Source organism: Rhinoderma darwinii, chromosome 6 (assembly GCF_050947455.1).
Source record: "Rhinoderma darwinii isolate aRhiDar2 chromosome 6, aRhiDar2.hap1, whole genome shotgun sequence".
Taxonomy (NCBI): Eukaryota; Metazoa; Chordata; class Amphibia; order Anura; family Rhinodermatidae; genus Rhinoderma; species Rhinoderma darwinii.
In genome coordinates, this window is record NC_134692.1 from 123,560,486 (window position 1) to 123,587,874 (window position 27,389).

The 27,389-nt window shown below is 43.4% G+C and overlaps 1 protein-coding gene across 1 annotated transcript; it reads right to left on the reverse strand.

The window, feature by feature from the left end:
• Nucleotides 1–1,368: 1,368 nt before the first annotated feature.
• Nucleotides 1,369–4,357, reverse strand: LOC142656453 (parvalbumin beta-like). Its single transcript, XM_075831386.1, has 5 exons — nucleotides 4,304–4,357; nucleotides 3,772–3,839; nucleotides 2,362–2,494; nucleotides 1,890–1,999; nucleotides 1,369–1,631 (listed from the first exon to the last, which is right to left on the reverse strand). Exons 2-5 carry the CDS (start codon nucleotides 3,830–3,832, stop codon nucleotides 1,606–1,608), a joined length of 330 nt encoding a protein of 109 aa, XP_075687501.1. The 5' UTR covers nucleotides 3,833–3,839; nucleotides 4,304–4,357; the 3' UTR covers nucleotides 1,369–1,605.
• Between the last annotated feature and the right edge of the window lie 23,032 nt (nucleotides 4,358–27,389).

Sequence of the window (27,389 nt, forward strand, 5' to 3'; positions counted from 1 at the left end):
CAGATACAGAAATGATTGTAGATTACTTCTTCAGGACAGGATGTTAATTTTAAAGAGAGCTGGACAAAATGTTAAGATTGCTGTTGGCAATTAAGTCCACATTCATGTAATGTAATATCTTGTAGTAGCTGCAGCAGGCAGTCTAAGAAATGAGATCACTTCTATTTAGAAAGAAATCACTCAAGTAGAGCCAGTATTTCCCTTATATATACAACTATCTATCTATCTATCTATCTATCTATCTATCTATCTATCTATCTATCTATCTATCTATCTATCTATCTATCTATCTATCATCATCTCATATCTATCTCTCATATCTATCTATCTATCTATCTATCTATCTATCTATCTATCTATCTATCTATCTATCTATCTATCTATCTATCTATCTATCTATCTATCTATCTATCTATCTATCTATCTATCATCATCTCATATCTATCTCTCCTATCTATCTATCTATCTATCTATCTATCTATCTATCTATCTATCTATCTATCTATCTATCTATCTATCTATCTATCTATCATCTATCTATCTATCTATCTATCTATCTATCTATCTATCTATCTATCTATCTATCTATCTATCTATCTATCTATCTATCTATCTATCTATCTTATCTATCATCATCTCATATCTATCTCTCATATCTATCTATCTATCTATCTATCATCTATCTATCTATCTATCTATCTATCTATCTATCTATCTATCTATCTATCTATCTATCTATCTATCTATCTATCTATCTATCTATCTATCTATCTATCTATCTATCTATCTATCTATCTATCTATCTCTATCATCCATCTTCCTATACATCGTCATAGCAAGGCTTTCCTTCAACCATGGCAAAGATTCCGAGCTCTAGCCATGATTCTAAATGTTTTGGCCTACGAAGTACCCCCCACCCACACTAGTAGAGACAAGCCCCTTCAGCTACACCCCTGTATCTATCTATCTATCTATCTATCTATCTATCTATCTATCTATCTATCTATCTATCTATCTATCTATCTATCTATCTATCTATCTATCTCATATCTATCTATCTCATATCTATCTATCTATCTATCTATCTATCTATCTATCTATCTATCTATCTATCTATCTATCTATCTATCTATCTATCTATCTATCTATCTATCTATCTATCTATCTATCTATCTATCTATCTATCTATATCTTTTTTCATTTATATTTATTATATATGCTTAAAATATTTCTAAATAAATGTCTTTCTTCCATTCCCGATAAAGAGAGAAATAAACCAATAGACCAAAGTTGTTTTATTTTATTTAAATATTTTTCATTTTTATTTTTCGTTCTTCCAGCCACAACTTGAACATTGTGATTGGTCGAAATCAGTAAGCGCCATTCAAAAATACTTAAGACATAACATCGAATGAGCAGAATACCTGTACATTGTTAGATAGTTCAATAGTCCCAAAAAGAGTTAAAATACAGGCATTTTACCAATGCCGTGAGACAGTATAAAAATGCACAAATAAGTGCCAGCCATGAATGAGGTGCCTGTTGGGTGTAAATTGAGAGATCAGTCCTTGTTGTCGTTTTTTGTTTTTTTTGGTCTTGGGCTGTTTATGCCTTCACCAGAGCCTGGAATTCTAAAATATGATAGAAAGAGAATTGTGAATATTTTTTTAATTAAATTTTTTTAAATTAAAATTTGCCTAATTAGTTCAAAATGTAATTTACATTTTTTCTTGTGGCGCACAATATTTAACCATTTCTACATTTTCTAAATTATAAAGAAGTGAAGTTTACCCATCATTTATACTGTATGCAGCAGAGTCAAGTGGCAAGACTCAATCACTTCATTAGGTTTTAACCAAAATATATATAAGATTTCGTAAACTCCTTACCATCTACTCCAATCTTGCCGTCACCATCAGAGTCACCAGCCTTCAGGAAAGCCTTGGTCTCAGCATCATTCAGAGCTCTGGCACCGTCCTTGAAGTTCTGCAGGAAGAGTCTGATAATAGAAGGAACATTGCGGTGAGCGTCAGGTTTCTCAGGGTCTAATATCTTCACATTTGCTATTACTACAGCCTCAGATCATGCAGCTGTAGAGTTGCAGCTAGGCTTTCCATCACCCAGCACAAAGATTACGTTTGTTGCCATAGCCCTATATCTAAATACCCTGGCCAATGTAGAGTGGCTTGTTGGCGCCCATTTGGCGCCTGCCCTTGCCAGACACCCCTTTCCCCCCCAGCTATGGTTCTGGATTATATGGTGCTCGGTTTAAATATTCCAAACAAATTTGATATATCCATAGTACAATAAAATAATCTACTTCTTATATTTTAAGATAAATTATTTTAATTGTATCCTTACGAAAGTTCATCTTCCTCAATGAATCCACTCTGATCTCTGTCAAGGATTTCAAAGACCTTCTTGACCTGATCGGCAGACTTGCTGCTCAGACCAACCTTCTGAAAGAAACCTTTGTACTGAAATGAGTTGGCAGCTGTAGAAAAAATAATTAAAAAATAGCTTGTTTTTGTTAAATGCATTTTCACAAGTGATCTAAGGTATAGAAGAAGAAAATAAAAACTTTATAGGGGTTGTGTGAGATTGAAACAAAAGGTCTGCTTTTATTTAAGAAGCAGCGCCACTCCTGTATATGGGCTATGGCTGGTATTGCAACTTGTCTCCTTTCAAGAGAATGAAGCTGAGCTGCAATACCAGATACTACCTATGGACAAGAGGGGTGCTGTTTTATCAAGAAAACCAAAAAGTCTCATACAACAATTATATATAAGTATTTTTTTAAATGTTCTGCATTTTCTAAAACAGTAATTTAAACATTTATCTAGTACTTTGCTATTAATGCAATGGAAAAAAATATGATACTATTAATCCTTTATTTTATAATACTGATATATTTTGCAGCTATTTACACTATATATATATATGTATATATATATATATATATATATATATATATATATATATATATATATATATATTTAATTTTTTTTTAAACATATTCATATTTTTATTGCTAAGTCAAGCCATTTTAATTCCTGGTCTATGTACTTATGATAGGTTAATGCAAATCAACTTTATGATTATTTTTTTTTGTAAAAAAAACTTGCAATCTTGGAAACCTAGTGGTAGATCTATCTATCTATCTATCTATCTATCTATCTATCTATCTATCTATCTATCTATCTATCTATCTATCTATCTATCTATCTATCTATCTATCTATCTATCTATCTATTTATCTCCCTCTTTGTGTTTAGAGATGTAAGTTGACGCTTCTGGGCCCCAGTGCAAAATGTGCAAAAGGGCTCCAAAACTATCAGACATCAATTATAGTACTCGTCTCCTAATATGGGGTAGAGGAACATTGGGAGCCCCCTCCGGCTCCAGGACCAATGTGCAACTGAAACCTCTGCGCCCACTATCGTTACACCCCTGTATCTATATCTATCTATCTATCTATCTATCTATCTATCTATCTATCTATCTATCTATCTATCTATCTATCTATCTATCTATCTATCTATCTATCTATCTATCTATCTATCTATCTATCTATCATCTATCATCTATCTATCTCATAATAATTATGTATCTATCTATGTAATATCTATGTCAATCTATCTGTCTTATCTATCTATGTATGTTTCTGTCCATCTATCCATCTTTATAAATTAATTATTTCCATGCTATTAATAAATAATTTTATGTCTTTACTTCTTGCCTCCTCTTAGAAAGAAAAAAAAGATCACTTACCCGCTACGCTGGCCAGGGCAGCGTCAATGTCCTTGGCGGAGAGGATGTCAGTGATAGACATGATTGTGCTGCAAGTATAAAAATAAAAATCAATTGATTTAAAATGAAACGTGAATTAAAAGTTTGCAATTAAGAAAGCTCTAAAATTCTGAATATTCCGCTTTACTGAGCACTTAAGATTTCTGCCAATTGAAGAGTGAATGAGTTGACTAGATCAATTATTTCAAACCATATAAACTAATAAATAAAAAATTAGAATTCAAATGTATTAAGCAACAAATTTAAATAAATAATACAATAAATTTTAATATTGTGCATTTCATCGAATTCACTTCACTCTTCAATCCGCAAAAGTTTAAGGTTTTTTTTTCTGTATCATTTTCTTCTTATTTGCTATATTCCTTGAGCCTTGTCTCTTGTATCCTTCAGTCCCAGTCTGCTGCTGTAGACCCTTCAGTCCCCGTCCTCTTCTGCTGCTGTAGACCCTTTCTTGATCTCCTAAGTCCCATGTGTCTTAATGTGAACAGCTTACCTTGTAGTGTTTTGGACTGGGCAGGGAGGCTATCGGCTTGGCAGTGGAGCGCTTGCTGAGTGTCCCCACAGGGCTAGCCCCATTTATATATACTTTATGTTGCATACCATATACAGATCTTGGTTCCCAGCGTCACAGATAGGGAATGGTGTCAAGTGAACTTGCCTAACTAATCATCTAGCACTATTTTTATCTCAAGAGTATACATATGATATTAGCAAATGCAACAAGATAAGTAGTTAGATGCATTAAATATAAACTATTGGGGAGGTAATGTTTCTTTATGCAGGAAACAGGAAAAAAATATACTTTGTAAAGTAACGCTTCCTAAAGACGTGTGATATTTAACACGTTATGGACTGGAGCATAACATGACAACATGGAAGAAACTGTGCTAAAACATCATACTATATAAAATTGGGTGATATAAGTACAAACATAAACATCCACATTTCCCACCTCTCACCACTACCTGTAAATATGAATATAATAAAATGCAAAAAAATGCTTATTTTTGGGGATCTTTTTACTATTTTGTCCGTACACAAAATTTGTACAACTTCAGGACAAGTTTTACAGAACTTATGTGAAATGACATGAAGAGAAACCTGTCAATCAACGGCGGGAGTGCAGAGGGAGCCCGCAGTTTCTGAATACATCGGACTCCAAGATCACAGCACTCACATCCCGCTGCAACTAATAAACTAAAGGTTTGGCCAGACGACATCATATTTTCACATACATGACACAAGGTTGAAATCAGAGAGGGCAGCAAGAAGTAGGTGACAGATTCTCTTTAATTAACGTACTTATTTTATTTTCGTAGTTTGAGCCGGTCATTTATAGTCTGCATTATTTCGTTTAACAACTTGCACCCAATGAAGGGTTAATACGTTTCTGACAGGGGAATAGATGCCATGCAAATGAATGTGCTGTCTTCAGCCTCCACTTGCAAATCTTGTGTTACATGGACTAAGTAATTCTCTTTCACAAGGCGCAGGATATATCCAGACTGGTGCAGTGAAGTTACTTTCTGCCCCAGAAGACTGAACTTTCTGACTGAAGCCTCAGGACAACACTGCTCTATGGCCTTTTATGTACATTATCCCACTTATTCTTATCATTTCTCTTTGTTTTTTTTGTTTTTTTTTGTAATCTATTCATTTTTATATCTTTTTTTATGGCTATTAAAAATGTAAAGAGGGCCATTCATATAGGGTACGCCATTGTAAAAATAAAAGTATCCCCATCTAGTGCTGGTTTCCACCATCATACCTATTATACAATGGCGGGATGGTCTGGCGCAAATTTATTCACCAACATCCCTTATCTCCACTGGGATTTCAGCTAATATAAACCATTGAGTTATCATGAGGTCTCCATTGGATACATCCTTCTCTGTATTGGAGATATTTATGGACACCATACAAATCATTCTTTCTTGGTGGAGGTTGAGTGCCACTTTACAACAAGTTGTCACTTCCCTTTGGCACCCCTTTGGTGCTTTTCCTACCATCATACCTATTATCCAGTGACAGGAGAGTCTGGCACAAATTCACCAACATTATTCCTCTCCACTGGGATTTCAGCCGATGTAAATCATTGGGTTTTCATGAGGTCTCCATGGGATACATCGTTACCTGTATGAGAGAAATCTCATGGACAACTTCAAAATCACCCTTTCTTGGTGGAGGTTGAGTGCACCTATACTTTTACCTATACAACAAGTTCTCTTCTCTTTGGTACCCATTTAGTACTTTTTCCACCATCATACTTATTATCCAGTGACACGAGGGTCTGGCACAAATTCACCATCTTTCCTCTCCTCTGAGATTCCAGCTGAAGTAAACCATTGGTTCTCCATAAGGTCCTTATCGAGTCTTAGTTGGACACATCCTTACCTGCATGGGAGATATTTTATGGAAACATTATGGTCTATTTTAACCAGATAAGTATGGCAGCGAAAATAGTGAACAACTCCTTTAAAAATCATACTATGCCAGTGGAGGTCATGTAGTAGTTGTCACTTTCCTTTGACCTGCAGTAATGAAGGTCAATGGAGCACTGCTATCCTGGGTAGAAGAATTATTAGGCAGAGACTTGAACAGATCAGTCATTACTGACTTGAAAAGTGCTTTATGGGACTGAAATGTTGACTATTGTTGCTTTTATGCTTGGCAAAAAAAAAAGTTACGTTTTAGAAGTAAGCTGGTTGTTTGGAGATTTTGACTTTCGTGGACTTATACTGAGGCCTTGGTGAATAACCTTTCCAAGTTGCATAGACAAAGGGAATACTGCTGGAGATCCTACAAATTCTATAGTTTGTGGGAACAGAGTCATGTATTAAGATTAGTGTAAATAACAACAGTGGTATTATTTATAGCTATGTTAATGGGTCTGTCAAAAACGGTGAAATTAGTGGTTATAAGCTGTTTTGGCCACATCTATTCACCTTTAGGCTAGGTTCACATGAGCATGTTACGTCCGTAATGGACGGAAGTATTTCGGCCGCAAGTCCTGGACCGAACACACTTGTAAAGGATTTGCCTGACACAGCTTCTGTGTTGACGCCCGTGGTTAATCAGCCTGCATCTGTTCCTAGGTCTGCTAGAGTGACTCGATCTGCTACCACTCAGGCTGGTAGGCTGAGGAGTGGGAGAGTCTATCGCAGCCTGGCCAGACGGTTCTAGCTCCCGCCCCTGGTCTACTTATACCTTCATTTGCTGCTTGTCCTTTGCCTGTGATTCTCTTGCTTCCTGGCTCTGCTGTTTCTGCTGTTACCATTGACCTCTGCTTAATATTGACCCTGGCTTGACTGACTATTCTCCTGCTCTGCATAAGTTCCCACGTACACTCCTGGTTTGACTCGGCTCGTCCACTACTCTGTTGCTCACGGTGTTGCCGTGGGCAACTGCCCTACTTCCCTTGCTTCTGTGTAACCTTGTCCTGTTTTGTCTGTTGTGCACATATTGAGCATAGGGACCGTCGCCCAGTTGTACGCCGTCGCCTAGGACGGGCTGTGCAAGTAGGCAGGGACTGAGTGGCGGATAGATTAGGGCTCACCTGTCTGTCTCCCTATCCTGATATTACATAATCACAGGCCCATATACTTTTCTACCCTGGTCCCTGACACACTATGGACCCCCTTGAGGCACTGGCTCAGCAAATGCAGGGTCTCTCCCTACAGGTCCAAGACCTGGCTCAGAGGTGCAACCAGCGTGATGCTACCCAGGTAGTGCCCTCCACATCACCTCTTGAACCCCACCTCAAGTTGCCTGACCGGTTCTCAGGGGACCGGAAGACTTTTTTCTCCTTTCGGGAAAGTTGTAGGCTCTATTTCTGTTTAAGGCCCCACTCCTCAGGTTCTGAGAGCCAGCGAGTGGGTATAATTATGTCCAATCTCCAGGACGGCCCCCAGGAATGGGCCTTCTCCTTGGCCCCTGACGCCCCTGAACTCTCTTCTGTTGACCATTTCTTTTCGGCTCTCGGACTCATCTATGACGAGACTGACAAGACTGCCTTTGCCGAGAGTCAGCTGGTGACCTTACGTCAGGGTAAGATACAGGTTGAGGAGTACTGTTCAGACTTGAGGAAGTGGTGTGTAGCTTCTCGGTGGAATGACCCGGCCTTGAGGTGCCAGTTTAGATTGGGTCTGTCGAACGCTTCGAAAGACCTGTTAGTTATCCCTCTTCTGACTCTCTAGATCAGGTTATGGCTTTAGCTGTACGTCTTGACCGACTTCTCAGGGAACGACGACTTGAATGTTTTTGTGCCTTCTCCTCTGGCTCACCTATGATGGCTCCCGAGGTTCCGTTGCTTCGTTCTTCCACGGAAAACTCGGATGAACCTATGCAACTCGGGGCCTCCTTGTCTCCCCAACAACGTAGAGAGTTCCGCAGGAAGAATGGTCTCTGCTTCTACTGTGGGGATAGCAAGCATCAAGTGAACGACTGTCCTAGGCATAAGAATAAGCAGCCGGAAAACTTCCGCGCCTAAGTGACCATCGGGGAGGTCGCTTGGGCGCACAGGTATTTACCGTAAATATGAAACCTAATAAGATCTTGCTTCCCTTTTAGGTCTCTTTTTATGGTAGGTCTGCCACAGGCAGTGCCTTCGTGGATTCAGGGTCTTCTGCTAATATTATGTCTGTGGAATTTGCTATGTCTCTAGCTATGCCATTGATTGATTTGCCTAAACCTGTCCCGGTAGTGGGTATCGACTCCACTCCACTTGTTAATGGTTATTTTACGCAGCATACCCCTGTTTTTGAACTCATTGTGGGCTCCATTCATTTGGAGCAGTGTTCTGTGTTGGTGATGCAGGGATTATCGTCCGATTTGGTTTTAGGCCTTCCTTGGTTGCAGATGCATAATCCCACGTTTAACTGGAATACTGGGGATCTTACTAAATGGGGTAATGAATGCATGACGTCCTGTTTTTCTATTAATTTGGTTTCTCTCGCTGAGAAGGTGAACACTTTACCTGAGTTTATTCAGGATTTCGCTGATGTTTTTTATAAAAAGGCTTCCGAAGAGTTACCTCCTCATAGAGAGTACGATTGCGCAATCGATTTGGTACCAGGAGCTAAGCTCCCTAAAGGTAGGATGTTTAATCTGTTTGTCCCTAAGGGTAGGATATTCAATCTCTCTTGTCCCGAACGTGAAGCCATGAGAGAATATATCCAGGAAATCCTGGCCAACGGTTACATTCGCCCCTCTACTTCTCCGGTAGGTGCTGGCTTCTTCTTAGTAGGGAAGAAGGGTGGTGGTCTTAGGCTGTGCATCGATTACCGGAACTTGAATAAGGTCACTGTAAGGAACCAATGTCCCCTTCCTCTGATTCCTGATCTCTTCAATCAGGTTCAGGGGGCCCAATGGTTCTCTAAGTTTGATCTTCGGGGGGCTTATAACCTTATTCGAATCAGAGAAAGGGATGTGTGGAAGACTGCGTTTAACACGCCCGAAGGTCATTTCGAATACCTCGTCATGCCCTTTGGATTGTGTAATGCTCCCGCGGTCTTCCAGAATTTCATAAATGAGATTTTAAGAGAGTAGCTGGGGGTATTTCTTGTAGTGTACCTTGATGATATACTTGTGTTTTCCAAGGACTGGTCCTCCCACATTGAGCATGTCAGGAAGGTGCTCCAGGCCCTTCGGGAAAACAAACTCTTTGCTAAAACCGAAAAATGTGTGTTTGGGGTGCAGGAGATACCATTTTTGGGTCAAATTCTCACTCCTAACGAATTCCGCATGGAGCCTGCCAAGGTTCAGGCTGTGGCTGAATGGGTCCGATCTGCCTCCCTAAAGGCTTTACAGTGCTAACTGGGGTTTGCTAATTATTATAGGAGATTTCTTGCTAACTTCTCGGTCATCGCTAAGCCTCTTACAGACCTTACTCGCAAAGGTGCCGATCTTCTCGACTGGCCTCCGGAGGCGGTCCAGGCTTTTGAGGTCCTTAAGAGGTGCTTTATCTCTGCCCCAGTGTTGATTCAGCCTAACCAGATGGAGCCATTCTTTGTGGAGGTTGACACCTCCGAGGTGGGAGTGGGTGCTGTCTTGTCCCAGGATACTAGGTCTCTCACCCATCTCCGTCCCTGTGCCTACTTCTCCAGGAAGTTCTCCCCCACTGAGAGTAACTATGATGTTGGCAACCGCGAACTCTTAGCCATTAAATGGGCATTTGAAGAGTGGCACCACTTCCTGGAGGGGGCTAGGCACCAGGTTACGGTCCTTACCGACCACAAGAATCTGGTTTTCCTAGAATCTGCCCGGAGGCTAAACCCGAGACAAGCTTGATGGGCGTTGTTTTTTACTAGATTCAACTTTGTGGTCATCTATAGGGCTGGGTCTAAAAATATTAAAGCTGATGCGCTGTCGCATAGCTTCATGGCCAGCCCTCCTCCGGAGGAGGATCCCGCTTGTGTTTTGCCCCCTGGTATAATCATATCCTCTGTTGATTCTGACTTAGTCTCCGAAATTGCGGCTGATCAAGGGTCAGCTCCCGAGAACCTTCCTGAGAACAAGCTGTTTGTTCCCCTACAATTCCGGCTAAGGGTACTCAGGGAGAATCATGACTCTGCACTATCTGGTCATCCAGGCATCCTGAGTACTAAGCACCTCATTTCTAGAACCTATTGGTCGCCTGGGTTGCCTAAAGACATTAAGGCCTACGTCGACGCTTGTGAAATTTGTGCTAGGTCCAAGACTCCCAGGTCCCGCCCAGCGGGCTTACTATGTTCCTTGCCCATTCCCCAGAGACCTTGGACCCATATCTGCATGGATTTTGTAAAGGATCTGCCAGACATAGCTTCTGTGTCGACGCCCGTGGTTAGTCAGTCTGCACCTGCTCGTAAGTCTGATAGAGTGACTCCTTCCTCTACCAGTCAGGCTGGGAGGCTGAGGAGTGGGAGAGACTATCACAGCCTGGCCAGACGGAGCTAGCTCCCACCCTCTGTCTATTTATACATTCATTTCCTGCTCCTCCTTTGCCTGTGATTCTGTCTGTTTCCTGGCTCTGCTGCTGCTGTTTTTATTCTTTGTCCTCCGCTTCATTTTGACACTGGCTTTACTGACTACTCTCCTGCTCTGCGTTTGGTACCTCGTACACTCCTGGTTTGACTCGGCTCGTTCACTACTCTTGTTGCTCACGGGTTTGCCGTGGGCAACTGCCCCATTTCCCTTAGCTTCTGTGTACCCTTGTCTGTTTGTCTGTCGTGCATGTAGTGAGCGTAGGGACCGTCGCCCAGTTGTACGCCGTCGCCTAGGATGGGCCGTTGCAAGTAGGCAGGGACTGAGTGGCGGGTAGATTAGCGCTCACCTGTCTGTCTCCCTACCCCGTCATTACATAATCACAGGCCCATATACCTTTTCTACCCTGGTCCCTGACACAACGATGGACCCTCTTGAGACCCTGGCACAGCAAATGCAGGGCCTCTCCCTACAGGTCCAAGCCCTGACTCAGAGGGGCAACCAGCATGATGCTACCCTGGTAGTGCCCCCCACCTCACCTCTTGAACCCCACCTCAAGTTGCATGACCGGTTCTCAGGGGACCGGAAGACTTTTTTCTCCTTTCGGGAGAGTTGTAGGCTCTATTTCCGTCTAAAACCCCACTCCTCAGGTTCTGAGAGCCAGCAAGTGGGTATAATTATGTCCCGGCTCCAGGACGGGCCCAAAGAATGGGCCTTCTCCTTGGCTCCCGACGCCCCTGAACTTTCCGCTGTTGACCTTTTTTTTTCTTCTCTCGGGCTCATATATGACGAGACTGACAAGACTGCCTTTGTCGAGAGTCAGCTGGTGACCTTACGTCAGGGTAAGAGACCCGTTGAGGAGTAATGTTCTGACTTTAGGAAGTGGTGTGTAGCTTCTCGGTGGAATGACCCGTCCTTGAGGTGCCAGTTTAGATTGGGTCTGTCAAACGCCCTGAAGGACCTGTTAGTTAGCTGTCCCTCTTCTGACTCTCTAGATCAGGTTATGACTTTAGCGGTACGTCTTGACCGACGTCTCAAGGAACGACGACTTGAACGTTATTGTGCCTTCTCCTCTGGCTCCCCCATGATGGCTTCCGAGGTTCCGTTGCTTCGTTCTTCCATGGAAGACTCGGATGAACCTATGCAACTCGGGGCCTCCTTGTCTCCCCAACAACGTAGAGAGTTCTGCAGGAAGAATTGTCTCTGCTTCTACTGTGCGGATGACAAGCATCAAGTGAACAACTGTCCTAGGCGTAAGAATAAGCAGCCTGAAAACTTCCGCGCCTAAGTGACCATCGGGGAGGTCGCTTGGGCGCACAGGTATTTCCCGTAAATATGAAACCTAATAAGAGCTTGCTTCCCTTTCAGGTCTCTTTTGGTGGTAGGTCTGCTACCGGCAGTGCCTTCGTGGATTCAGGGTCTTCTGCTAATATTATGTCTGTGGAATTTGCTATGTCTCTAGCTATGCCATTGATTGATTTGCCTAAATCTGTCCCGGTAGTGGGTATCGACTCCACTCCTCTTGCTAATGGTTATTTTACGCAGCCTACCCCTGCTTTTAAACTCCTTGTTGGCTCCATGCATTTGGAGCAGTGCTCTGTACTGGTGATGCAGGGATTATCGTCCGATTTGGTTTTAGGCCTTCCCTGGTTGCAGATGCATAATCCCACGTTTAACTGGAATACTGGGGATCTTACCAAATGGGGTAATGAATGAATGACGTCATGTTCTTCTGTTAATTTTATTTCTCTCCCTGAGGAGGTGAACACTCTACCTGAGTTTATTCAGGACTTCGCTGATGTTTTTTATAAAAAGGCCACCGAAGTGTTACCTCCTCATAGAGAATACGATTGCGCAATCGATTTGGTACCAGGAGCTAAGCTCCCTAAGGGTAGGATATTTAATCTCTCTTGTCCCGAACGTGAAGCCATGAGAGAGTATATCCAGGAATGCCTGGCCAAGGGTTACATTCACCCCTCTACTTCTCCGGTAGGTGCTGGCTTCTTCTTCGTAGGGAAGAAGGATGGTGGTCTTAGGCCGTGCATCGATTACCGAAACTTGAATAAGGTCACTGTAAGGAACCAGTATTCCCTTCCTTTGATTCCTGATCTCTTCAATCAGGTTCAGGGGGCCCAATGGTTCTCTAAGTTTGATCTACGGGGGGCTTATAACCTTATCCGCATCAAAGAGGGGGATGAGTGGAAGACTGCGTTTAACACGCCCGAAGGTCATTTCGAATACCTCGTCATGCCTTTGGGTTGTGTAATGCTCCCGCGGTCTTCCAGAATTTCATAAATGGGATTTTAAGAGACTACATGGGGGTATTTCTTGTAGTGTACCTTGATCACATACTTGTGTTTTCCAAGGACTGGTCCTCCCACATTGAGCATGTCAGGAATGTGCTCCAGGCCCTTCGGGAAAACAAACTGTTTGCTAAAACCGAAAAAATGTGTGTTTGGGGTGCAGGAGATACCATTTTTGGGTCAAATCCTCACTCCTCATGAATTCCGCATGGACCCTGCCAAGGTTCAGGCTGTGGCTGTATGGGTCCAACCTGCCTCCCTGAGGGCGTTACAGTGCTTCCTGGGGTTTGCTAATAATTACAGGAGATTTATTGCTAACTTCTCGGTCATCGCTAAGCCTCTTACGGATCTCACTCGCAAAGGTGCTGATCTCCTCGACTGGCCTCCAGAGGCGGTCCAGGCTTTTGAGGTCCTTAAGAAGTTCTTTATCTCGGCCCCAGTGCTGATTCAGCCTAACCAAATGGAGCCATTCATCGTGGAGATTGGCGCCTCCGAGGTGGGAGTGGGGGCTGTCTTGTCCCAGGGTACCAGGTCCCTCACCCATCTCCGTCCCTGTGCCTACTTCTCCAGGAAGTTCTCACCCACTGAGAGTAACTATGACATTGGCAACCGCGAACTCTTAGCCGTTAAATGGGCATTTGAAGAGTGGCGCCACTTCCTGGAGGGGGCTAGGCACCAGGTTACGGTCCTTACCGACCACAAGAATCTGGTTTTGCTAGAATTTGCCCGGAGGCTAAACTCGAGACAAGCTTGATGGGCGTTATTTTTTACTAGATTCAACTTTTTGGTCACCTATAGGGCTGGGTCTAAAAATATTAAAGCTGATGCACTGTCGCATAGCTTCATGGCCAGCCCTCCTTCGGAGGAAGATCCTGCTTGTGTTTTCCCCCCAGGTATAATCATTTCCTCTGTTGATTCTGACTTAGTCTCCGAAATTGCGGCTAATCAAGGTTCAGCTCCCGGGAAACTTCCTGAGAACAAGCTGTTTGTTCCCCTGCAATTCCGGATAAGGGTACTCAGGGAAAATCATGACTCTACACTATCTGGCCATCCACGCATCCTGGGTACCAAGCACCTCATTGCCAGAAACTATTGGTGGCCTGTGTTGCTTAAAGACGTTAAGGCATATGTCGCCGCTTGTGAAATTTGTGCTAGGTCCAAGACTCCCAGGTCCCGTCCAGCGGGCTTACTATGTTCTTTGCCCATTCCCCAGAGACCTTGGACCCATATCTCCATGGATTTTATCACCGATCTGCCTCCATCTCAAGGCAAGTCGGTGGTGTGGGTTGTAGTAGACCGCTTCAGTAAAATGTGCCACTTTGTGCCCCTCAAGAAACTACCCAATGCTAAGACGTTAGCTACCTTGTTTGTCAAACACATCCTGCGTCTCCATGGGGTTCCTGTCAATATTGTTTCTGACAGAGGGCTACAATTTGTTTCATTGTTTTGGAGAGCCTTCTGTAAAAAGTTGGAGATTGATCTGTCCTTCTCCTCGGCCTTCCATCCTGAAACTAATGGCCAAACCGAGAGGACTAATTAGCGTTTAGAACAGGGGTCTCAAGCATGCGGCCCCTGGGGCTGTCATCTGCGGCCCACGGGACACAGAGCCGCTAGTATCGGCTCTGCTTCGAGACTCTGGAATTCCCTGACATCGCTGTCCACATATGAACAGCGATGTCTGGGGCTTCCCCAGAGCCGGAGTCCCGAGCAAAGCACTAGTACAGGCTCTGCTCCGGGACTCTGTGGAATTCCCTGACATCGCTGCCCATATATGGACAGTATGTCAGGGTCTTGCCCAGAGCGGAGCAGAGCGCTGGTGTCGGCTCTGCTCCTGGACTCTGTGGAATTCCCTGACATCGCTGTCCACATATGAACAGCGATGTCTGGGGCTTCCCCAGAGCCGGTGTCCCGAGCAGAGCGCTGGTGTCGGCTCTGCTCCGGGACTCTGTGGAATTCCCTGACATCGCTGCCCATATATGGACAGTGTGTCAGGGTCTTCCCCAGAGCGGAGTCCCGGGCAGAGCGCTATTATCGGCTCTGCTCCGGGACTCTGGGGAAGCCTCTGACATCGCTGTCCATACATCGACAATGATGTCAGGGGCTTCCCCAGAGCAGGAGTCCCAGTGATGTCAGGAGCACAGCTGGAGTCCCAAGAAGAGCCTACTAGCGCTCTGCCTGGGACTCCAGTTCTGGGCAAGCCCCTGACATCACTGGGGCAGCCTCTACAGAGGGCACTGGGGCAGTCTCTACAGAGGGCACTGGGGCAGCCTCTACAGAGGGCACTGGGGCAGTCTCTACAGAGGGCACTGGGGCAGCCTCTACAGAGGGCACTGGGGCAGCCTCTACAGAGGGCACTGGGGCAGCCTCTACAGAGGGCACTTTGGCAGCCTCTACAGAGGGCACTTTGGCAGCCTCTACAGAGGGCACTGTGGCAGCCTCTACAGAGGGCACTGTGGCAGCCTCTACAGAGGGCACTGTGGCAGCCTCTACAGAGGGCACTGTGGCAGCCTCTACAGAGGGCACTGTGGCGTTATCTACAAGTGGGTGTGTGACAGTATCTGAAGAGGACACTGGCATTATCTAGGGGTGTGTTGCATTATCTACAGAGGGCACTGTGGCCTTATCTACAGAGGGCACTGTGGCCTTATCTACAGAGGGCACTGTGGCCTTATCTACAGAGGGCACTGTGGCCTTATCTACAGAGGGCACTGTGGCCTTATCTACAGAGGGCACTGTGGCCTTATCTACAGAGGGCACTGTGGCCTTAACTAGGGGTGTGTTGCATTATCCACAGAGGGCACTGCGGCAGCATCCACAGAGGGCACTGCGGCAGCATCCACAGAGGGCACTGCGGCACTATCTAAAAAGGGGCTTCCCAATCTTGACGTGTGCTAACTGAGCCACCGGACTGCATTTAGCGACACTTAAACTGGAAAGCTGGATTGTTGAAATAAGCACGTGGAGAAATATCTCAAATTTTAAACCTAGCGGTATTATTCTAGTAATATAGTGTTATAGTAGTTCAAATAACTAATTGATTAACAATAATTTTGTATTGTATCAAATTTGAAAGTAATGCGGCCCGTCAACTTCTCATTTTTTCTATATGCGGCCCACTTACCCGGCCGAGTTTGAGACCCCTGGTCTAGAACAATATTTAAGGTGTTTTATCTCTGACTGTCAATATGAATGGGTCTCCTTCATTTCCCTCGCTGAATTTTCCCTTAATAACCGGGTCAGTAACTCGTCAGGGGTCTCCCCCTTTTTCTGTAATTTTGGGTTTAATCCACGGTTCTCCTCCATTTCACCTGGTGGTTCCAACAATCCCAAGGTAGATGTCGTTCATCGGGAACTGTGCACAGTCTGGGCCCAGGTTCAGAAGAACCTAGAGGCGTCCCAGAGCTTACAAAAGACACAGGCAGATAGAAGACGTTCTGCTAACCCCTTGTTTGTGGTCGGGGATCTGGTGTGGCTGTCTTCAAAGAATTTGTGCCTTAAAGTCCCGTCCAAAAAATTTGCTCCCCGGTATATAGGGCCGTACAAGGTCATTGAAGTCCTTAACCCTGTCTCCTTCCGACTGGAGTTACCCCCGTCTTTTCGAATATACGACGTGTTTCATGCCTCCCTCCTGAAACGCTGCTCCCCCTCCTTGGCTCCCTCGAGGAAACCTCCGGTCCCTGTTCTCACCCCTGAAGGGGTAGAATTCGAGGTGGCCAAGATTGTGGACAGCAGGATGGTCCAAGGCTCCCTCCAGTACCTGGTTCATTGGAGAGGATACGGGCCTGAGGAGAGGACTTGGGTACCCGCCCGGGATGTTCACGCTGGAGTATTGCTCAGGAGGTTCCATCTTCAGTTCCCCAATAAGCTAGGTCCACCTAGAAAGGGTCCAGTGGCCCCTCATAAAAGGGGGGGGTACTGTAAAGGATCTGCCAGACACAGCTTCTGTGTCGACGCCCATGGTTAGTCAGTCTGCACCTGCTCCTAAGTCTGATAGAGTGACTCCTTCCTCTACCAGTCAGGCTGGGAGGCTGAGGAGTGGGAGAGCCTATCACAGCCTGGCCAGACGGAGCTAGCTCCCACCCTCTGTCTATTTATACCTTAATTTTCTGCTCCTCCTTTGCCTGTGTTTCCTTGCTCTGCTGCTGCTTGTATTATTTGTACTCTGCTTCATTTTGACCCTGGCTATACTGACTAATCGTCTGCTCTGCGTTTGGTACCTCGTACACTCCTGGTTTGACTCCGCTCGTTCACTACTCTTGTTGCTCATGGGGTTGCCGTGGGCAACTGCCCCATTTCCCTTAGCTTCTGTGTACCCTTGTCTGTTTGTCTGTCATGCACGTAGTGAGCATAGGGACCGTCGCCCAGTTGTACGCCGTCGCCTAGGACAGGCCGTTGCAAGTAGGCAGGGACTGAGTGGCGGGTAGATTAAGGCTCACCTGTCTGTCTCCCTACCCCGTCATTACAGATTTTATCACCGATCTGCCTCGATCCCAAGGCAAGTCGGTGGTGTGGGTTGTAGTAGACCACTTCAGTAAGATGTGCCACTTTGTGCCCCTCAAGAAACTACCCAATGCCAAGACGTTAGCTACCTTGTTCGTCAAACACATCCTGCGTCTCCATGATGGTTCCTGTCAATATTGTTTCTGACAGAGGGGTACAATTTGTTTCATTGTTTTTGAGAGCCTAGCTCCCGCCCTTGGTCTACTTATACCTTAACTTGCTTCTTGTCCTTTGCTTGTGATTATCTTGCTTCCTGGCTCTGCTGTTTCTGCTGTTACCATTGACCTCTGCTTAATATTGACCCTGGCTTGACTGACTATTCTCCTTCTCTGCATTTGTTCCCACGTACACTCCTGGTTTGACTCGGCTCGTCCACTACTCTGTTGCTCACGGTGTTGCCGTGGGCAACTGCCCTACTTCCCTTGCTTCTGTGTACCCTTGTCTTGTTTTGTCTGTCGTGCACATATTGAGCGTAAGGACCGTCGCCCAGTTGTACGCCGTCACCTAGGATGGGCTGTGCAAGTAGGCAGGGACTGAGTGGCGGGTAGATTAGGGCTCATCTGTCTGTCTCCCTATCCTGACATTACAACACTGCAGGGAGCCGGGCTTCAAGCATCATAGTTATGTACGATGCTAGGAGTCCCTGCCTCTCCGTGGAACTACTGTCCCGTCCTGAAAACATGATTACAGTACGGGACAGTTGTCCTGCAGCGAGGCAGGGACTCCTAGCATCGTACATAACTATGATGCTAGGAGCCCGGCTCCCAGCAGTGTGTTCGGTCCGGGACCTGCGGCCGAAATACGTTCCGTCCATTACGGACGTAACATGCTCGTGTGAACCCAGCCTTATAGAGAGGGACAGCACATGCTCATCCTGCTCTCATGTCGTAAACCGGGAATTGGTTGCCGTTCTTGTCAACGGTCGTGGTCTCAGAGTTCTGACGCCCACCTTGCTTACCTTTATAACCTGTCTTATTGAAGGGTTATAAGGGGGTGTCATGGGACATTCTGTTTAACTCCATAGAATTTCTCATTTGTCAATTCTGCGGAATGACAATATAGACGTCTCACAACAACAGACCTATTAGGACATATGGATGTCTTAAGGGGTGTCACCCTCTCAGGACCTTGATTTATGAGCCAGAAAGTGTTAGTAATATACAGTATCTACCCATCCGATATAGCCAGACTGCGGTGTTTACATCAAGTGCGTGCAAAGCTTGAATATGGGTGTACTTTGTCATGGATTAGCCATGTCAGTTTCCATATCTCATTGCACTATACACTTGCGTGTTAAAAAGTCTAGTGAAAGGTAAGAACAGAGATACAAGGATACATCAATGAAAGCTTCTCTCTAGAGGAGACACATTATATCTGTCAGTACATTTTTTAAAGAAAACCATGACATTCATTTAGTGAAGTGATATGTCAACACGGCTAGACCATCCCAAGCTTTCAGCATTGCTGCACTAGTCTTTAAATTAACCAGTCATATCTTTATGCTGAGTAAGCACTTATGTTTATCTCCACAGGGTTCATTTAGACTAGATACAGTCAAAAGATGTAACTTAAAGTAACCTAAGACTTTATTAGATGAAGCAAGAGAGTAAAAAGTAATATTGAAAACATATTTCTTAGTGAATTTACCACTTTACATAATCTTCTGACGCGCCAATAGGGTACATGAAAAGGTCATATTAGTAGAAGTCGATGAGCAGAGTCTCCCACCAACTGCTAAAACGAGGGTTTATTGGTGTATAGTAAACTAACCAAACCCCTTGGGGAGAGATTTTCACAATTTGGAGTCTCCAACATAGAGGAACTTTGGAAAAGCCATTATTTTTACTGGCACTTCCAAAGAAGGGCTGTTTTGGAGATGTTTTGGAGAAATCTCCGACTAGACCCAATGGTGTCTGGATTCATTACATTTATATTTCACAACCCCTTTTTTCTGGGCAGGGCCAACCTTAGGGGTGTGCGACCACACTGGGGGCTTCACCCGTCACTACTGAAAAGGGTGTCACTAACCCTTATAGCCTGGGCACTCTGAGATTTACACCCCTATTTCCAGACTTGATGCCCAAAACCTTTGGAAAGGCAGCTGCATAGGATGCAGCTTCACTCCATAGTTTATTGATTGGGCACTGTTATTATGGTAACTGTTTGGCAGTGATACTTTGGCACTGTATGGCATGGGTATTTGTATATTTGATGAATGTATTTTTTGTACACTATTTGGTAAACCATAGAGGGGGTCAATAGAAGGTACTGCAACGGGTGCCATCCAACCTAAGGCTGACACTGGTTTTGGGTCCCATTAGTGTATAAAACATCTTAAAAGTGCAACTCTGGGCATAAGCTAAAAATTAAGCTTTAATCCAGACCAATGATGCTCTACATGTCATCACAGTTTTATTCATCTGAACCCCACCTTTCCACAGATCCCCCACTGTCCTCTACCACTGCATTTGCCAGTTGGAGTATTTTCTATGTTGACTGTGATAGTTACATAGTTACATAGTTAGTATGGTTGGAAAAAGACACATGTCCATCAAGTTCAACCAAGGGATGGGAAAAGGGAAGGTAAAAATTTCTACACATAGGAGCTAATATTTTTTTGTTCTAGGAAATTATCTAACCCTTTTTTAAAGCCATCTACTGTCTCTGATGTGACGGCTCCTGCGGTGACTATTCCAAAGATTCACAGTTCTCACAGTAAAGAAGGCTTGTCGCCTCTGCAGGTTGAGCCTGTTTTTCTCCAGACGGAGGGAGTGCACCCTTGTTTTTTGAGGGGGTTTTAAATGGAACAGGATTTCACCATATTTTTTGTATGTGCCGTTAATATATTTATAGAAATGTCACACCTTAGTCGTCTTTTTTCAAGGCTAAATAGGTTTAGTTCTTTTAATCTTTCCTCATAACTTAGATTTTCCATGCCCCATATTAGCTTCGTTGCTCTTCTTTGTATTTTTTCCAACTCCAGAGCATTCTTTCTATGAACTGGAGCCCAGAACTGAACTGCATATTCTAGATGAGGCCTCACTAATGCTTTGTAAAGTGGTAATATTATATCCCTGTCCATGCCTCTTTTAATACACGACAATATCTTGCTAGCCTTTGAAGCAGCTGATTGACACTGCATGCTGTTATTTAGTTTATGATTTACAAGTACACCCAGATCCTTCTCAACAAGTGACTCCCCCAGTGTAGCTCCCCCTAGAACATATGATGCATGCAGGTTGTTGGTACCCAGATGCATAATTTTACATTTATCTACATTAAACTTCATTTGCCAACTGGTTGCCCAAACACTTAGTTTGTTTAAATCCGATTGCAATTCATGAACATCTTACATAGACTGAACTATATTACATAGCTTGGTGTCATCTGCAAAAATAGAAATAGTGCTATTAATCCCATCCTCTATATCAGGGGTCTCAAGCCCGCGACCCGCGGGACACAGAGCCTCTAGTATAGGCTCTGCTCCGAGACTCTGGAATTCCCTGACATCACTGTTCACATATAAACAGCGATGTCTGGGGCTTCCCCAGAGCCGGAGTCCCGTGCAGAGCGCTAGTATCGGCTCTGCTCCGGGACTCTGTGGAATTCCCTGACATCGCTGTCCATATATGGACAGTGTGTCAGGGTCTTCCCCAGAGCAGAGTCCCGGGCAGAGCGCTAGTATCAGATCTGCTCCAGGACTCTGTGGAATTCCCTGACATCGGTGTCCATGTTTGGACATACGATGTCTGGGGCTTCCCCAGAGCCGGAGTCCCGTGCAGAGTGCTAGTATAGGCTCTGCTCTGGGACTCTGTGGAATTCCCTGACATCGCTGTCCATATATGGACAGTGTGTCAGGGTCTTCCCCAGAGCGGAGTCCCAGGCAGAGCGCTAGTATCAGCTCTGCTCCGGGACTCTGTGAAATTCTCTGACATCGGTGTCCATGTTTGGACACACGATGTCTGGGGCTTATCCAGAGCCGGAGTCCCGGGCAGAGCGCTCGTATAGGCTCTGCTCTGGGACTCTGGGGCAGCCTCTGACATCGCTGTCCATACATCAACAATGATGTCAGGGGCTTCCCCAGAGCAGGAGTCCCAGTGATGTCAGGAGCACAGCTGCAGTCCCAGGAAGAGCTTACTAGCGCTCTGCCCGGGACTCCAGCTCCGGGGTTGCCCCTGACATTTCTGTCCATATATGGACAGTGATGTCAGGAGCAGAGCTGGAATTCCAGGCAGAGTGCTAGAAGCGACTCTGCTCCGGGTCTCCAGCTCTGGGCAAGCCCCTGACATCACTGTGGCAGCATCTGCGGAGGGCACTGTGGCAGCATCTGCGAAGGGCACTGTGGCAGCATCTGCGAAGGGCACTGTGGCAGCATCTACGGAGGGCACTGTGGCAGCATCTACGGAGGGCACTGTGGCAGCATCCACGGAGGGCACTGTGGCAGCATCCACAGAGGGCGCTGCGGCAGCATCCACCGAAGGCACTGCGGCACTCTCTAAAAAGGGTCTGACCAATCTTGACATGTGTTTCTGCCAAACGCTGCTAACTGAGACGCCAGACTACATTTAGCGTATTATTATAGTAATGGTATTATTATAGTAATATAGTGTTATAGTAGTTCAAATAACTAATTGATTAACAATAATTTTGTATTGTATCAAATTTGAAAGTAGTGCGGCCCGTCAACTTCCCATTTTTTCTATATGTGGCCCACTTACTCGGCCGAGTTTGAGACCCCTGCTCTATATCATTAATTAATAAGTTGAATAATAGTGGTCCCAGCACTGAACCCTGGAGTACACCACTTTATAACCGGGGATCATTCACAGTAGGAATCATTGACCACAACACTCTGTATATGGTCTTTGAGCCAATTCTCAATCCAATTACAAACTATACTTTCTAAACCTATAGTCCTTAATTTACCCATTAGACGTCTATGAGGGACAGTGTCAAATGCCTTTGCAAAGTCCAAAAACACTATATCCACAGCGGCCCCTCTGTCTAGGCTTCTGCTCACCTCTTCATAAAAACAAATCAGGTTAGTTTGACAACTAACTTCTGTCCTTAGTAAAACTGTGAAGGCTGTCACTTATGATACTATTTTTTGTCACATAATTCTGTATATAGTCCCTCAATAGCCCCTCAAACATTTTCCCCACGAACGATGTTAAGCTTACTGGTTTATAATTACCCGGGGAAGACCTAGAGCCCTTTTTGAAAATAGGCACCACATTTGCCCTGCGCCAGTCCCTTGGCACTATACCAGTCACTAGAGAATCTCTGAATATTATGAAGAGCGGGAATGAAATAACTGAACTAAGCTCTTTAAGAACTCTAAGGTGTAGCCCATCTGGTCCCGGGGCCTAGTGCCACTGGATTATATTGTTGTCATGACCATCATTGGCTTTAACTGTGGCCTAGTAGGGGACAATAAGCAATTTACAGAATGGCGGTGTTCAGATAAAGAGAACTTGTAGAGCTCCATAGGTTTGGCCAAAGTATGCAATTTCTGTTTTGCCCAGAGTTTCACTTTAAAGTATCTGGTTGTCTGCTTTAGAAACCCCATTTTCAATTAACATATTAGGGATTTCTGAGTTGATAAAGAGGAGTCCCCTGTCCATGACCCGCATCTATTAGCCAGAAAGGAGAGCGTCTGTAAAAAGCGTCCAAATGACCTAGGTTTTCCGTACATTACAGTAACAGTCCATTGATTATAGTTGATCGCTTAGGTCCTACAGTAGGACACCCTGTGATCAGCTTTATCCTCAAGCGACCCTTCTAACAAAAATAGGTTGCCCAAAGCAGAATTCCTCTTTAAGCCATGTTGTGTGTATCTGTTGTGTACACAGCAACAATAACAACACAATGGATTGGAAATTTAAAACCAAATAAATTTTTATACTTGACAGTACTAAACACTTTCTCCTTATTCTAGATGGATCAATAAATAGAATCATCCATACTATGGATTTGACATTGATTTCTATGAAAGAACCCAGATTTTATCTAGTGTATTGATGTTTGTGTGACTATGACCCTCACTGTATCTCATTCTCATAGCCACCACTCAGCGATTAAAAGCGTAAACATAACTATCCTCTAAAGGAAATAAAACTTCTGATCACGGAACAGCTGAGCGGAGACAGTTTAATTTTAAAGTTGTAAAAGGCAATCTGATATCACAACTAACGGCTATTTATATAAATAACATAACAAGAATGTGTAGTTGATGGATATAAAGAGATTTTAGCGAGTAATATGAACATTACACTTAACTCATCCTGAATATTAACCCATTATACCAAAATACACATTTTCATGAATGTCAATTATCTATAACAGGGGTTCCTTTTCTATCTGTGAGTCTGAAATATTTTTAGAAGACCCGAAGTATATTGTCTCGCCCAGAGACTGTAAAGTTTTTCATGCTATTTGGATGTTCGAGATGTAGTTATATAATGTATAGTTTACATTGATGATTTATTAGAGGATGACAATGGTGGTGATTACAGTGACTGTGGTGGTGAGCAGGGACGACCTCAACCCCTTAACGACCGTCGTATAGTGTTTTTACGGCGGCCATACAGGGTAGTTCATCTGAAGCGCTGCCTTTTCACGGCGGCACTTTAGAATAAATTTTCCTGCATCGGGCGGGGTGCTCCTGAAGCCCAGGCTGTTGCTAACAGCCTCGGGCTTCAGGGCACCGATCAGAGACAATGACCTAACAAAGGCCCCCAGGTCTGCCTTTAGTGATTGCCTGTTAGGCCATGCCAGTGGCATGGCTTATGAGATGACTGTCAGCTTTACACTGACAGGCATAATACCTGGCAATACAGAAGTATTGCAGTCTATTATAAAAGTGATCAAAAGATCGCATAGTGAAGTCCCCTAGTGGGACTAAAAAAAAACGAAAAAAGTTTAATAAGGTTTGTAATAAATAAATATAAGTCTCAAGCAAAAAAAAAATAATTAAAAACCCACTTTTTCCCCTTACAAAATACTTTATTATGAAAAAAAGTAAAAAGTTAAACATATTTGGCATCGCCTCGTCCGTAACGACCCAACTATAAAACGATTACATTATTTAACCTGCACAGTGAATGCCGTAAAACATAAAATAAAAAACAATGCCAGAATTGATGTTTTCTGTTCATCCTGCCTTAAAATGTTTTTTTATAAAAAGTGATCAAAAAATCACATGTACTCCAAAATGGTACTAATAAAAACTACAAGTCATCCCGTAAAAAAAAAGCCCTCATACAGCTATGTCAGCAGAAAAATTAAAAAGTTATGGCTCTTAAAATATGGCGACACGAAAACAAATAATTTAGGAAAAAACGTGTTTTTACTGTATAGTAAAACGTAAAAAAAACTATATAAATTTGGTATCGCCGCAATCATAACAACGCAATGAATAAAGTTAATGTTATTTATACCACACGGTAAACGGTGTAAATTTAACACACAAAAAAGAGTGGTGACATTTCAGGGTGTTTTTCCTATTTCCCCACCAAAAAGTTAATAAAAGTTAATCAATAAATTATATGTACATCAAAATGGTGCTATTAAAAAATAAAACTTGTCCCACAAACAACAAGTCCTTATACAGCTATGTCGACTGAAAAATAAAAAAGTTGCAGCTCTTTAAATGCGACAATGGAAAAACTTCAAAAATTGGTCATTAAGTTTTAAAATACCTTCGGTATTAAGGGGTTAAACGGGTCCTCCAATCCCTAAAAATTGATGGCCTATCCTCAGGCATAAAATATAAATCAATGTTTTAGGTGTTTTATATCAACTTTTAAATGTACTTTTATTTTATTTTTTAATTACATTTTAAGATACAGCTTCTATGTATCCTGCATACATAGAAGCTGTATCATTCTTTCTCAGCCAAACCTGTCATTTCAGCTGAACTGAGAGTGGGTCCCCCGTGTCTGACACGGAATCCAACTCATAATGATCACATCTAAGTTCATAACTTAGATGTGATCATTATTAGCTGGATCCTCTGTCAGAGATACTCAGGACCCAATGTCAGCCAAGCCGTCAGCTCAGTTAAACTGACGGAATTGGCTTTAACAGAATGATACAAATACAGGATACATAGAAGCTGTATCTTAAAATGTAATTGTTTTTAAATAAAAGTATATTTAAAAGTGGTTTAAAAACTTTTTTTAGTAAAAAATGTCTTTCAAAGGTGTACATAGCCTTTATTATTAATTGAATAGCAATATTATTTTGATATTGTATAGCACTGTTATTTAACTACTTTATGTATGGAGCTTTATTTGGTCACTGTATATTTTTATTACCTGAGCACTGTATATACTAAGGCATTGTGTAGCACTGCTACTTTGTCATTGTACAGTCTTTTATTTCTGCAGTGCATGGTAGTGGCAGCACTGTATAGTATTGTTATTTAGGCAACGCTATGGCATTGTTATTAAGCTAATGTATTGCGCTATTATATAGTCAAAATAATCTATGGTGCCTATAATTCGGCATTGTGCGGTATGTTTATTTGTGCACTGTATTACAATACACCATATGGAGGAGGCCAACAGAAAGTACTGCACATGGCACCATCCAATGTAAGGCCAGCTTTGGTTGTGAATAGATAACAGAGGTGGTAGTGTTTCTCATATTCATGCTACCTGATCCTACTTTTCAGTAGCTTCCCATCAGTGGCCGCATAGTAGAGTGGGGGGCCAATAGTAAAGATCAAACTCGGCCCCATATTATAGTTCTGGATCTGCCACCTAGGCCTGGTATTTGATTCCCCCTCCATACCATATCTATACTCTTCGGACAATTCCTCATACAATTGATTGCAAACAATGAAGTAGTCTGTAGATGGGAGTCCTTGACACGTATTTGCCACCCAATAGCAAAATGGTTGGGACCAACCAAAACTGTGCAAATGTCATTGTTTGGTGCATAAGTGTAAATTTATGGATCTTTGTACATGTGTCCAGGTGAAAGAGAGCTAAGGGACAAGGTGATGACTGATAACAGAATACCTTCACTGCTATACCTACAGGGAAGGTAGCAAAAATTTACATTCTTACCCTGATGTTAGTTTACACCACCACATATCAGGACAGGAGGGCCTATGCATTTAATCTTGTGAAGGAAAGACAGCATGAACGTTAGTTTGTTTTCCCTTCTTTTGCCAGCATTGTGAGGAGAACCTGGATGTCGATCAGTGCTCATTCCGTCAGACGAGCTAACTGTTGAGTCAGTCTCCAGCCCCTCTCTCTACTCTCTTGAACGCTAATCTAAGCTGACATCTTATTTGATTTAGGTTTATTTTCTTTGATTGTAAAGATGTCAGCTTAGATCAATGTTAGGAGACCAGAGAAAGGGGTGTGAGACCCTTGATGAACGGCATCCAGCAGCTTGTATTGTATTGTAAGACATACAAGCTGCAGAAGACAAACTGTCCTAGATGTTTTATTAAAACCAATTGGAAATATGGTGGTTTTTTTAAAAATAAAATACAATACAACGGAAAAAAAAATGTCTGCAAAGGTGTCCATAGCCTTTAAATTAAATTTGCACTTCTTGTTAATCAGTATTTCCTACCTCTAAAATATGCAAACAACTACAAATAATAGTGGAGAAGATTCGACTTCATGTATAATTGTGGTAGGATCAATTACCTAGAACCACGTAAAATCATTTATATTAATAGATTGATCGACATCCACATACACCCCTTACTATACTAGTCAACCATTGCAGTTTTCTGGTTGACACATCTGGGCAGACCATGGTTAAAAACAAAAACGTAATGACTTAAAACAAAGG

Excerpts from the sequence above, each read along its gene's own strand:
- LOC142656453 (XM_075831386.1), bottom strand. The coding sequence starts at position 3,832 with ATGTCTATCACTGACATCCTCTCCGCCAAGGACATTGACGCTGCCCTG. Across the intron at positions 2,495-3,771 it reads TGCCCTGGCCAGCGTAGCGG|CTGCCAACTCATTTCAGTAC; the intron begins GTAAGTGATCTT and ends TTTTTTCTACAG. Across the intron at positions 2,000-2,361 it reads ATTGAGGAAGATGAACTTTC|ACTCTTCCTGCAGAACTTCA; the intron begins GTAAGGATACAA and ends TTCTATTATCAG.